We start from the raw sequence: 12,102 nt of genomic DNA on the forward strand, positions 1-12,102 counted from the left end.
CTTCCCAATTCTCTGCAGTTTGGCGCCCATTTGGGGCAAGGACATTCGCGCTTCGGTGTCCTTAGCCGTCCCTGGCCGCCTGGTTCTCGTTTTGTTTACTCTCCGGGAGCCATAAATTACGTTGCCGGGGAACGGGATGGGATGTGAAGGGATTGGGAGGGGAAATAGAGTTTGTGGCTCGTTTGCTGCGCCTCGGCCCTGCCTGCGGTTTCCGTGGGAGGTGCCGCTTCATTTGCCTGCCTTCGTCCTGGAAAAGGACTTTGCTGTGGTCGTCGCCCTTTCGCCGAAGTCATTGCGCGTAAAAAATCTCTAGGCCAACTTTTCCCTCCCTTTTTATCCCTATTTTATACACTTTTCGAATGTCTATACGACTTGGCCCTCGTATTTTTTGTTGGTTTTTGCCAACTTTGCTTTTTCATTCTTCACGATGCTTTGTTTTGCACTTGCTCTTTGGCGCTGCCCCACCCATTTTTGGTCTTATTTTTTGCCTGTTTAATGACTGTCAAGCTGCTTAAAGCCCATTATCCTTATTTATGCTTGCGTAATTGGCTCGTGGACAATACTGTCCCATTGTCATAGATAGATATAGATTTTTATTGGCGCGTGATTTCTTGTAATTACGCCAGCGCATTGTTTATCGTCCTCGCGCGAACATAAGCATTATAAGATAGGAATCTTCTGGGAGCGTGCCTTATCCGGGCGACCCAAAAATACCAAGTGATATCATGCGATGCATCTCACCTTCTTGCTGGAGTGCTGGTAGTAGCGCCGCGGATGCAGGGCACACATATATCTGTCGACGGCCATGCAAACCAGGATGACGGCGCTCTGCTGGGAAAGCGCGCCGCGCAGCAGAGCCTGGAAAATGCGGAAAATTCGGAAAATGCGTTAGTGCTAGTTTAGAAGTTTATTATTTGCATTAGGCGTTTTTTTAGCAATAACTTTTCCGCCGCTGCAGGGTCGAAATAAAAGACTTGTAATGGAATTTTTTCAGCGTAATACCGAGATTATTAATCGCCAGTATGTGAATACCAGTGAGTTATGCGGGGAATGCGTGTATTTTCTAACAACAATCTAGGAAAGGCTATAAAAATGTTGAGGTAATGAAAGAAAACCATCTCAGAGATGCCCCACTTTAATATACGGTTCATATTACCACAATGTGTTTTTTAATAGTATTGTTTCTCCCTCAACATTAGTTAATTACCATATGATAATCGCCTGCTTGTCACATTTTCAGCATCTCATTCCCGACGCTTTGCCTCTTAACTCCGCACCCACTTGACCATGTTAACATTAGCATTACACATTGTTCCGACGGTTAATCGGGATTCCTCGTTACCATCTCCGTCGCCCATGTCCTTTAATTACCGTGCATTGTGAAGAGAGTTAATTGACCGCAATGGCAAAACAGCCACAAACGGAAACCGGCGCACTCCAACAAATTATCGCATATCCGCCCCACCTGTTGACCCGCCCGGGAACCGCCCCACAACCACAACCACTCCCGAACCAGAACCACTCACCTGTATCTGACAGAAGATCTCTCCGTACGGCCAGCAGTGAAACAATGCCGGCATTAGACCGAATGGCGTAATTAACAGACCGATTGTCAGGTCATTCAGGGCCAGCGAGGTGAGCAGATAGCGGGGCTGCGGGGTTATTTACAAGATGTACAGGGGGTTAGGGTCTGGTAGGCCGGTGACTCATCCGCATCTCACCTGTTGGTGTATGTAGGCCGCATAGCGGCGGTTGTTGATGACGAAGATGACCAGGCAGTTGGCCCCGATGACGCCCAGGGTCAGGACCAGAATCAGCACCGCCTCGATCGTCTCCGCGATGCCTATGTGGGCGATGAAGTTGTGGCCCGAGTAGCGCGGGTGCGAGCAACTGGAGTTCTTCACGGCGGGCGCTACCAGGAGAGAGCCAGTCTTTAGATCCATGGCAGAGCTGGAAGATGGTTTAAGAAATTGATGTGAGATTGCGCCAAATACCAAATTAATAAATAAAAATTAGCATCATTTATAAAGCTGTGTAAAAGTATGCAACAATACTTTGCTATTCCAAAAGAAGGCTTTAATTTTTTGACAGACATCTTTAGGAGCACCAGTATCGAACCCAAGTATATTTTTGAGCAGAAATCAAACCCTAGCATTTCGATAATTTGATACATGAATTACATTTTTAGAGGTGGCTAAAAATATGCAACAATCCCTAAGAATGAGTTATTTTATACTGCATACTTTTCGGAACTTTTATAAGCAACCCTAGACTGCATTGGGGTCTACTAAATATATAATAAATAAGCATCCTAAATTGTAATCGAACATCTAATATTTCTAACAATTTTTTTGGCACTAATAAGACTCATTACCCTGTACAAGGATATGCGACAAAAAATGGGTTGGTATTGTCTCAATGATATGTCCTGTGACCATGCCACCGTCCGGCCGCAAAGGGCAAAAGAAACGCCATTTCTCTCGGAGATGCCTTCCGTTCCATTTCCGTTTCCGCAGCGAGGAATGCAAAATGCGGACGATTTGTTACGCCATAATGAAGTCAAGGCATGTGAAAGGCAAGCCGCGTTGACGATTTATCAGGCGGAGTCCTCGGGGGGAAGGGCATGGGATGGGGATGGTGATGAGGAACAGGATGACGGGATGAGTAGTCCTGCCGCCGAAACCGCAGTGATGTCGTTGTCACTCCGAGTGCTCTAAGCTCTGCACAGACAATGGCGCAACAATGGCCCAATATGGCGGCACTTCCGTTCGCCGTCGTCGTGTCCCCAAAATAGCACAGTGACATAATGAAAGTTAACAGTATAATTGGATGCGTCTGGGCAGGGGGATCCCCAACCACGATAAATCAAAATACTGGGGCCCCCCTCGGAGTCGCGTTGATATCTCTCTTCGGCCATCCGTCTGTGGAGCGGTGGAAAGTGCCCTGTGCAGCGGCATCGCTTTAAAGAGTTCTCCCGCCCCCACTGTCGCCGTCTGTCTCCGCGTCTATCTGTATCATTTGTTTGTTGTCGCATCTCTTATTAAGTTCCGCCACGCATAGCATACACCAGGCTATATTTGCCATATCCCCGAGCTCCCGGATCTGCGCCTTGATTTATCGTGGCCCGTCCAAAGTCGCCAGAGAGTCGGGATGTCGCCGGGCCGCCTGGTTTTATGCTAAGTCCACAAATCACCGCATGATATATAACCGAACGGCAATGGCAAAACATTAAGCTCGCCCAATCCTCCGATCCCTCTTCGCAGATTTAGTACGCTAATGTGTGTCCCAGGACTTCAGGTTGAGGTTCCGTCTCTGGTTTTTCATTAACATAGCGCTCTGCAGGCGACGTTGCAATAAATCCCCAACTTTGGCTGAATCAATTAGGAGCTGGTTAGTGAGTGGTGACCCGCCGTCATGGGTGTGCGCTTCGGTTAAAAAACCAATTTCAATTTCCAAGCAATGAAAGGGGGAATTCGCTTAATTCCTCGCATTGTTAAGTCTGGCGTAATCGGAGAGTTGCAACTGCAGAACCGAAACAGACACAGGACCGGCACCGAAAGCCCAGAGGAGAGACAAAGTAGGAAAGGTCCTGATGAAAAAGGGATACCGAAGCCAGACGCAAATGCGAAACCGCGTAATTGTTTTAAAATGCACAACGAAAATGGCAATAAACGGCAGATCCCACTGGCAACTGGCGAATGGTTACTGGTAACTGGTAACTGGAATCAACCCGGTTCACGGGGCAATGCCATTAAAATAAACGAAATTTCCATGCCAAATGTGTGGGGGGTTGTCGGGCGGGGAATCCCGAAACCCAATTCGATGACATGGCCAAAGACAAATGCTGAATAAATAATTTAGCTGCCGGATTAGAAAGCCGCAATCCGCTTTTGAATTTACACTCAAGTAACTGCCATTAGTGGCGAACTATTGCATATCATTAGGCGCCACCGCAGCAAATGCTGCATGCAGCATGCAGCACGCAGCGCGCGGCGCGCGGCTCAAATGCATCTGCAGTCGCCCCCAATCAACGGCCATTGTGCATCCGCCCTAATCCGCGGCGAAAAGTTATTGCTGCGACTTGGCACTGGATTTGGCCAGGATGAAAATAACAACTCGCAACGCACTCGCGTCGGGTTCGAACGCTTTTTGCCAATGGCCAAATGGCTAAGAAATACGCAGCAGTTTCGTGGTGGCATGGGGACCAGGTTATGCTGTGCACTGAGGAATTAACTACCATAAGTAGTAAAAAGTATACTTTAGAATGCATTTAAATTAATCCTTTGAATAACAATAAAAATTCTAATTACTTATTAACTGGCTTATCTTTCTATGATTCATATTTTTTTCTGATGTAGCTAGGACTTTTTACAAAGGCCTACAAACAGTAAAATAGTGCTTAATATTCTTCCTTTACCGCATAAGATAGTACCCATAAATAATTACCCTATCATTAAGTTACAGATTAAAGTGCTGTTCAAAGTGAACTAAAAAATCTGATGTGTTAATCAAAATATTATATATCTCAGGATAAAGGACTTATTGTAATTTTTGGCACCCCTAGGGTAGTAATTCCTCAAATTTAGTTAGTTTTTACCTCTTTAATAGCCCTAGGTGTTATAATGAGTAGCTAGCACCGCCTTTGATCAGTGTACTTAGCCCCGAAAAAGGGCCCCACCCGCCCTTAGTCCCGAAAAAAGGACACCCCACATGGCTGGGCATAAAAAACAATGGCAGAGGAGCGGAACGGCAGAGCGGCAAGGACCAGAACGGACGCAGGATGCGGGGCGCCGGAAGTGGTTCCGGGAAGAGGGGCTTGCGGGGAAGGACACCAATTCCACATTCACAGTGCGTTTTGTCCTGCCAAAGGATGCGAGTGTGTTGGCCCAGTGTTTTGGCCCTCTGTGCGTGCGTGTTAATGCACGAAACCGTAAAGCCAGACTGGGTAGAACAAAAAATGGAACCCGTCCTGACGATGCATTTCATGCACATTTACACTGCGGTCCTGCGAAAGTTGCTCCAACCGAGTCCTGGTCTCAAGCCAGCGCTGACATGCCAGAAAGTGAGTGTGTGCATGGCAGCATTTCGCATGCAAATTTGCCGGGAAAGTATCCACTTTTTCTGCTCCTCTGGCTTATTTATAAGACCCTCTTTGAGGCCACTCACTTCGCACACATGGCTCGAAGCTGATTTCGTTTGACAAAATGCCCCGTTGACTGATTGCCACGCCCAGGGCCCGGCCACGCCCACCAGCCTGGGACATGGCAAGTGCCTGAGCTGCCAGATTGTGGCCAAATGCGGATTCTCTGGCAGGGAGCATGTGTGTGTGCTGGTCCAAAGCGAGTAGTTGAGGCCACAGATTTTCCAAATTGCTCGGCATTGTCAAATGGTTTCGCTCAACGAACTTACCATTGATTGAGTCAAGACACCTGGAGATGCGTTAATTAATATCATGCAGATGTCGCCGCAAACTCGAGCTGCGTCTGCCATCCGGCCAACGTGTCGTATGCGTAATCAACACAAGAAAAAGCAAATTAATTATGAAATGAGTTTGTCACTCTGCTTCTGACAGACAGGCTGTGTTTACTTTTAAATAATCACTGATATGATGGCATCGAGTCAAGATGTTGCCAGCTGCGAGATGAGTGTGCAAAACATGAATTATCAAGAGGAAACCTTTCTCTTTAAGTAATTAAATTTAAAATTCAGCGATTCTATAAAACCTATTAGGTATGCAAATCTGCAGCCCTTTCATGGTATTTCAGCGCCTCTCAATATGCAAATTGAAACTTGTTTCGAGCACTCTTTTGTAGCGCGTTTCCAGGCAACCGAATTAACTCCCATTAGCTCTTTATAATGGGGTTACGTGTCCAAAATTTGACTGACTGCCTGATGCGTGCAAAAATCAGAGGCATATCAAATTATTGATTCGCTGGGAAGCCGAGTATTTAGCTGGCACAGGTAACACAATATTGATTGGCATGTCGAGAAGGGCTTTCGAACAAAAGGCGGTTATGCCATTCAAAAAAAAGAAAGGGGAAAAACAAGTTACATGCACGTATTTAGGGCGGATGCCAAAGTTTTCAAGCTAAAACGGTGCAAACGGAATTTAATAAATACGTGCGGGGCATTTGTAATTTTCCTTCGCACTCGCCAGGCTTTTCCGCATTGCCGTGAAGGCTAAAAAACTTGCCGAAATAATCACCCGCTTGGCTGCAATTAAAGAGCTCCCCGCAGCCATAAAGTGAATCCCCTAAGAACACACAGCGAATGTGTGTGTTTTGGGTGTGCTTTGGGTGTGTTTCTGGTGTGTGTTTTCGGTGTATTTTCGGGTGTGCTTTTGGGTATCCCCGAGTACAACTTCTGCGTTTGCCATGCGTGGTCACGTACACGTGAAAATGGCGTAAATGTTTTAAAAGTTGCATCAAACTTGTTATGAAGTATTTGCCCCCCGAAATAAAGGCGGCAGCCCACTTGTTCCCCAAAAGTCTCCCGAACTTGCCAAGGAATTGCAATGCATGTGCGGCCCTCTGAAGAAATTAGCAGCAACATTTGCCGGCTTCAAATGGGAACTTAGACCCTTTGTGTTAATGGGAAGGTGGCAAAACGGTGACTGGTCTTAGGGGAACTTTACTGACACAAGGGCACATTAAATATACCTTTGAAAAATATTAGAGCAACTATGTATGAACGTGCGAATTTGACTTTTTACACATCTATTTTCATAAATAAATAAAAAGATGCCTACTTTATGTGTGTCGGCAGGGCGTTGGCAGAGGAAAAAATCCTACTCCGCTAAATTCGAATTAATTTAATATATTTTTAGTCTTGATATACCTTTAGTTTTCCCATTACTTAGTCCTATTTCTTCGGTTTATGTCAAGTTTGATGAAATACTTTTACAAACTAAAGATTTATAGTATCTTAAATTATTTAATATCTCTTTCCCATCAGCTAGACCAATACATTTGTCAAGTTCACTTTTACAAGTTCATGACGTACAATATTTTAATTATATGAATATATCTTTAATTTCCCCCTGACTTAGACAAGGCCTTCTGACAACAGCCAAGTTCAATTAAATCATTTTAAAAGCTTCCGATTAACATGCTCTTACACACATTTCGCTACAACTTTTCAATACATGTTTTGAGTAATAAGCCCAACTAGAACAGACATTTTCGCCAACTAACAAGCCGGCTTAAGTTATTTTCCTGATGTAATTATTCAACATTTTCCACTGCGCTGTCAGGCAGGTAAAATGCAGCGGAGGCTAGGAAAATCGTCAACCGCAACGAAAACACATTGTACAAAGTTATCTTTTGGCTCCGGGGATTGGGCAAGTACGAAATAAGCAGAGTTTCTCCTGCCACTGGTTTACTTTCCGAGCCCTTGGCGACAGGCGGAAATGCTGGGGGAAACTGGGTGAAAAGCCCATTTGGAAGAGCAGGTTTTCCGCTTTAAGCCACTGCATGCAATTAAAGCGTTTTTTCCATATTGAATACTGAACTTCCTTCGCCAGATTATGGCTCCGACAACCGAAAGTTAAAGTTAACTAGTGAAGGCATTTTTCCTCTCTCCGATTCCTTTTCTATGCAGCCTATGATATTAATACCCCCGACATGTGTTTTCATTAATTAAGTCGGCTGATTGCATGCTGCACTTCAGATCTCTTTTCTCAGGCGCCTCCTAATGATGATTTCTCTGGCTTTGATTGGTTATATCCTCTTACCCATTCGCCAAGGACCAAGGACCAAGGACCGGGGACCGGGGACTCAAGGACCACTGTAAAATGCGGCTTAATTGGAGAGTAATTAAAGTGGAGCATTCCTTAAAGCCGGTGGTCTTTTGTTTCGCGAAACACAATGGGGCTCCTACACTTCCCCCACAAACAATGCAAATAGTTTTATTGCAGCCGACCAGGCTGTCAGTATAAATAATTGTTTAATTGCCATCGGCAAAGCGGCGCAGTGAAATATAATTCTTGAATTAATGCATTCAATAAATACTGCACAGTGCACAGTTGATAGCGCTGGCTGATTGATTTGATTCCGCCTGACAAGTGGGACAAGTGAGCCAATCAGCGCCAAGCCGTACATGCATTTAATTTATTACATGCCGAATTTCGATTCCCGGTGATGAGCCGGGCTCCATAAATGCCCCTCATTTGCAGCACTCGGCATCGCTTTTAATCCCGCCCGAAAAGGGCTCAAATGGCACTAATTAAGGGCAGCACATGTTGGATTGTGGGATTGCTGGATTGGCCGGCAAGATGAATGTCCGCAAAGTGCGGCCAAAGGGAAGACCATTAGTCATGTGAAACAAGGACATGGCATGCAGGCCGCCCGGGGACGGGGCAACCCCATGGAGTCCACTTAACAGATCATTTATTCAACCATCTGCAGTATTCATATTCCCGAGGACTTAGTTCGGCATTTTGGCATTATTGCAGGCCACCTTGCATTGTTTATAATTGTTTCAGTAATTACAAACAGCTCGCTTTGTGTGCTTGCCATTAATAAACAAGGGGTGTAATCGGCTTTGGCTGGCCGGAGATATACAGCAGTAGGCCCCCTTTTTTGGTGGTGAAAATCCTTTCACATGCCCCCCGGCCCTTTCGAATGTATTCAAGTGACGTCGCCGTCTGGCCAAATGGCCCTTAACCTTTCCGGAATTATATTCGCTCGTACGCAATTTCACGATTCGTCGCTTGCCAGACGGGGAATCATTTGGTTTGCCAACCCGTAGGCAAAGCGAGTGCTTTTCCTGAGGGATTTTCCAAGCCTTAAACCGAATAACTCTTTAAACTCGTCGACTGGTAATTAAAACTGCAGTCGCAGTCGCTCACACTTCAGCGGAGTGGCTGCCATGTAAATTCGCCCCTTTCACATTATTAATAACTCTCGAATATTCATTGAAAGTCAATGCATTCCGTATGCTGAAATGCAGCATTCGTCTCCCCGCCGATCGAATCGAATAAATTAAATGTCAACATGTGTCGAATGCGCTGCGCTTTGGTCACTTAATCACGTCGAGCGATTCCGCCATCGACTCCTTGAACTCCCCCGGCGAGCTGATGAATGCGGCCTCTCAACACGATCCGATAGCGTAATCCCTGCTCCATGAAACCCAATCAAAAGCCCCATTTGCGCGGCTCTATCCTTTTTTACGGATTTAGAATTTAGTGCTTGGTTTGGCATAAATATTTGGCCTGCGTTGAATAATGAAACACCCGGGAGCAAACAGGAAAACACATGTATCCCATCGGCTTAAATGGCGGCAAAATACACGCGTAAAGCCCCTGGACAAATGCCATTGCCCCTGAGCCGACAACAGGTTGGGTAAATACGCGCAATTTGAAACTAAAACAATGCCGAAATATTTGCCAACAATAGGCACAAAGGCAAACCGAATCCCATTGTCTGACTTTGCCACTTCCTGCCCCGTGGCAAAATGTGACTTTTATATTGTAAATTGGCCAAGCAAACTGTACCAGATTGGACGTATATAAATAAATTGATTGGGGACAGCTAAATGTATTCAGCAAATGCGTTCTGATATTGCCATTGGAAATTATTTTAATTCGTTGCCGCAGAAATCGCTTAAAATAGTGCCTAAGAGTAGGCAACAAAAATTGAATTTTTCTCTATGAATAATTTGATTGGACATACGAATTTTAAATAAATCATTGCATACTTCCAGACACCTAGTACAAATAAAATAAAAGTAGTGGTTTCTGTGGAATATTATATTAGGAAAAAATACCTTTGTAAACATATAATAAATCGTGTTTTAGTAAAAAGTCTCTTAGGACTTTCTTGTTTAAGTGATTTTCGGGGTACACAATTTTATTCATGCCGAAATAAATGAATTCATCCAACAGAATCAGGAACCAACAACCGTAAGGCACGTCGTGGGACGTGCGAGATGCAATTGCCATTATCTTTTAATTTTTTCCGCAATCGGTGGCTGTAGTTGGATATTTCTGCCTGGCTGTCAGCCGGCGTGATTGGGTTTTAATGAAGCTGCATCGCGGCCTGCAAAGGCCCAAAAGCCAAAGGCCAGGGGAGATTAATGAGTGTGGTGGAACCAATTGAGCGGTCGTCGAATTCAAAACCCAAGGGAAGCGCCCAAAAATCAACCGCCGTTTCCGTATGCCGTACTAATTGCCGCTTTGATGCATTTTCCGGACTTGCCAGCGCTGCATAAACGAATTAGTTTCCACTCGCCCTCGCTGGGCTTTAACATCATTTCCCTTGAAAACAAGTTTTACCTAATTTTTCATAATTGCAACGAATTTATTTTAAGGGTAACCATGAGTACAGTTCAATTAACTTTCGCGCACAGTAATAGCGAATCATTTTACGTTGACAGGCTTCTTCTGAGTTTTCGCAGCTTTTGCACAATGATCAACATGAACTCCGCGCCCAGGGTCATGTGTATTTCGCCCATGTTGGAGCGAATTCTCATGAATGTTATGTCATTCGAGGGATCCAAGTCCCTGACCACATTGCGGGCCATCAAGAGAAGGGGCTTCAGATTCGAGACGTAGTGAAAGGTGCGCCTCTGACTGGCGGTGGACCGCAGGGGAACCCCGTGGTTATCCAAAATCATGATGTCCTTGGCTCCCCGATGGCCGAAGAGGTTCACGAATGCATCGCCGTCATAGGATCTGAGGCGACTGCGGAGGACCGTAGGTACTAGGATTACATAGCTTACTATTTCATAAAGCAACTTACGGCGCTGCCTTTTTAGCTATTTGTGTTGGTTTCGTCGATTTACGCAGATTTTCTGCTGTGGATGGTCGGGAACTCTTCGACATTTTAGGAGTTATTATTTTAGGGAGCTACCAATATAGTTCAGAGAAGTTTGACTGGTTACCCCGAAAGGTTTTCGGTAACCTGACAAATCAAGTTTGGCCTGCTGGTCCAAAGTGGGTTTTGAATGGAAATCATTGTTCAATAATTATGGGGGTTTATACTACGTCAAATATTACAATAATATTCCAATTCAAAATAGCAAACTTGCTCTCAATTCTAACATAATATTACTATGCCACTTTGAAACAATAGTTTGTATTTAAATGTATAAACACAGGCTTTCCATTTATTGCTCAATACTTTAAAATTTGAGTGAAACACAGAAAACATTGTCTGACTTATATGGGAATGCGAGTGCGCAGGTAGCTCAGCACCGCGGGAGTTCCCATCGATAGAATCTGATGACGCGGCTGGCGGAAGGGGTTGCCCCACAGCTCCAGGCTCTTGAGCTTCCTCATCTTTCCCAGGACTGGCGGCACTAGGTTGATATCGTTGTTCTTCAGATCCAGTAGTTCCAGGTTCCGCAGGCCACCCAGTCCCAAGTCACTGGCATCGATGGACTTAATCTGGTTGTCGTGGGCCAACAGGGACTCCAGGCTCTCTAGCTCATAGATGCATCTGGGCAGGTGATGGAACCTGTTGTGGGAGATGTCCAGCTCACGGAGCAACTGAAGACCACCCAACTCCATGGGCAGATCGCACAAAAGGTTGCTGGAGAGGTTGAGAATCGACAGCTTGGAGTACTGCGAGATGTTGGTGGGTATGAAGGATATCTGGTTCTTGGTCAGGTTTAGCTGGTTGAGGTGTTCCCCGAGCAAGGGCAGATCCTTGGGCACTTCGCGTAGCAAGTTGCCATCCAAGCTGACGATGTTGACCAGCTCCTGCTGAGCCGCCTCAATAACCTCCATGGGCACATCCTGGATTTGCGCCTTCGAGACCCGGAGCACCCGGGTATTACGCATATGGTATTTATCCGGAAACGGCGACTGATTCTCCTCAGTAACCTCCTGTCCACCCTGCAGCCGTGGGCTGTTCAATCCGTCGTGAACCATAATCATACCGGAAATTCTCTAACACTTAATGGGTTAATAGAATATGCTAAGAAATACTTTTAAACTTACTGAATTTTAGAAAAATATTACAGGACCTTAGAACTTGCTTCGACTGATGTAAATTTTAAACTGAAAAATATTACCAGCTTTGGAAAGAGGCTGGCCAATTTTAAAATGACAGTATTTTTAAAGGCGATGTGATTTAGTTTTCGTTTTAACACTTTACTTTA

The 12,102-nt window shown here is 45.2% G+C and overlaps 3 protein-coding genes across 4 annotated transcripts in view; all 3 read right to left on the bottom strand.

Moving 5' to 3' along the window:
- The window catches only part of LOC108023068 (5-hydroxytryptamine receptor 1A), a 40,668-nt gene that overhangs the window by 6,444 nt on the left and 22,122 nt on the right, over positions 1 to 12,102 (bottom strand). Inside the window, exons 2-4 of the mRNA XM_017092316.3 lie at positions 1,722 to 1,950; positions 1,527 to 1,652; positions 742 to 858 (exon numbers count right to left, since the gene is read on the bottom strand). Of these exons, the coding sequence (XP_016947805.2) occupies positions 742 to 858; positions 1,527 to 1,652; positions 1,722 to 1,943 (465 nt within the window). The 5' untranslated portion in view covers positions 1,944 to 1,950. The remainder of the gene's footprint in view (positions 1 to 741; positions 859 to 1,526; positions 1,653 to 1,721; positions 1,951 to 12,102) is intronic.
- On the bottom strand, positions 10,284 to 10,914 carry LOC108023067 (dynein light chain roadblock-type 1). The gene is made up of 2 exons (XM_017092315.3): positions 10,740 to 10,914; positions 10,284 to 10,681 (listed from the first exon to the last, which is right to left on the bottom strand). Exons 1-2 carry the CDS (start codon positions 10,820 to 10,822, stop codon positions 10,363 to 10,365), a joined length of 402 nt encoding a protein of 133 aa, XP_016947804.1. The 5' UTR covers positions 10,823 to 10,914; the 3' UTR covers positions 10,284 to 10,362.
- LOC108023066 (leucine-rich repeat-containing protein 40) lies at positions 11,073 to 12,076 on the bottom strand. 2 transcript variants are annotated; one of them, XM_017092314.3, is made up of 2 exons: positions 11,942 to 12,076; positions 11,073 to 11,890 (listed from the first exon to the last, which is right to left on the bottom strand). In XM_017092314.3, exon 2 carries the CDS (start codon positions 11,876 to 11,878, stop codon positions 11,159 to 11,161), a length of 720 nt encoding a protein of 239 aa, XP_016947803.1. In that variant the 5' UTR covers positions 11,879 to 11,890; positions 11,942 to 12,076; the 3' UTR covers positions 11,073 to 11,158. The 2 variants fall into 2 exon arrangements, with proteins under 2 accessions (XP_016947803.1, XP_043948418.1); XM_044092483.2 differs by having other exon boundaries at positions 11,073 to 11,896; positions 11,942 to 12,005.

The sequence above is a fragment of the Drosophila biarmipes genome, chromosome 2R, assembly GCF_025231255.1.
Source record: "Drosophila biarmipes strain raj3 chromosome 2R, RU_DBia_V1.1, whole genome shotgun sequence".
Classification (NCBI taxonomy): domain Eukaryota; kingdom Metazoa; phylum Arthropoda; class Insecta; order Diptera; family Drosophilidae; genus Drosophila; species Drosophila biarmipes.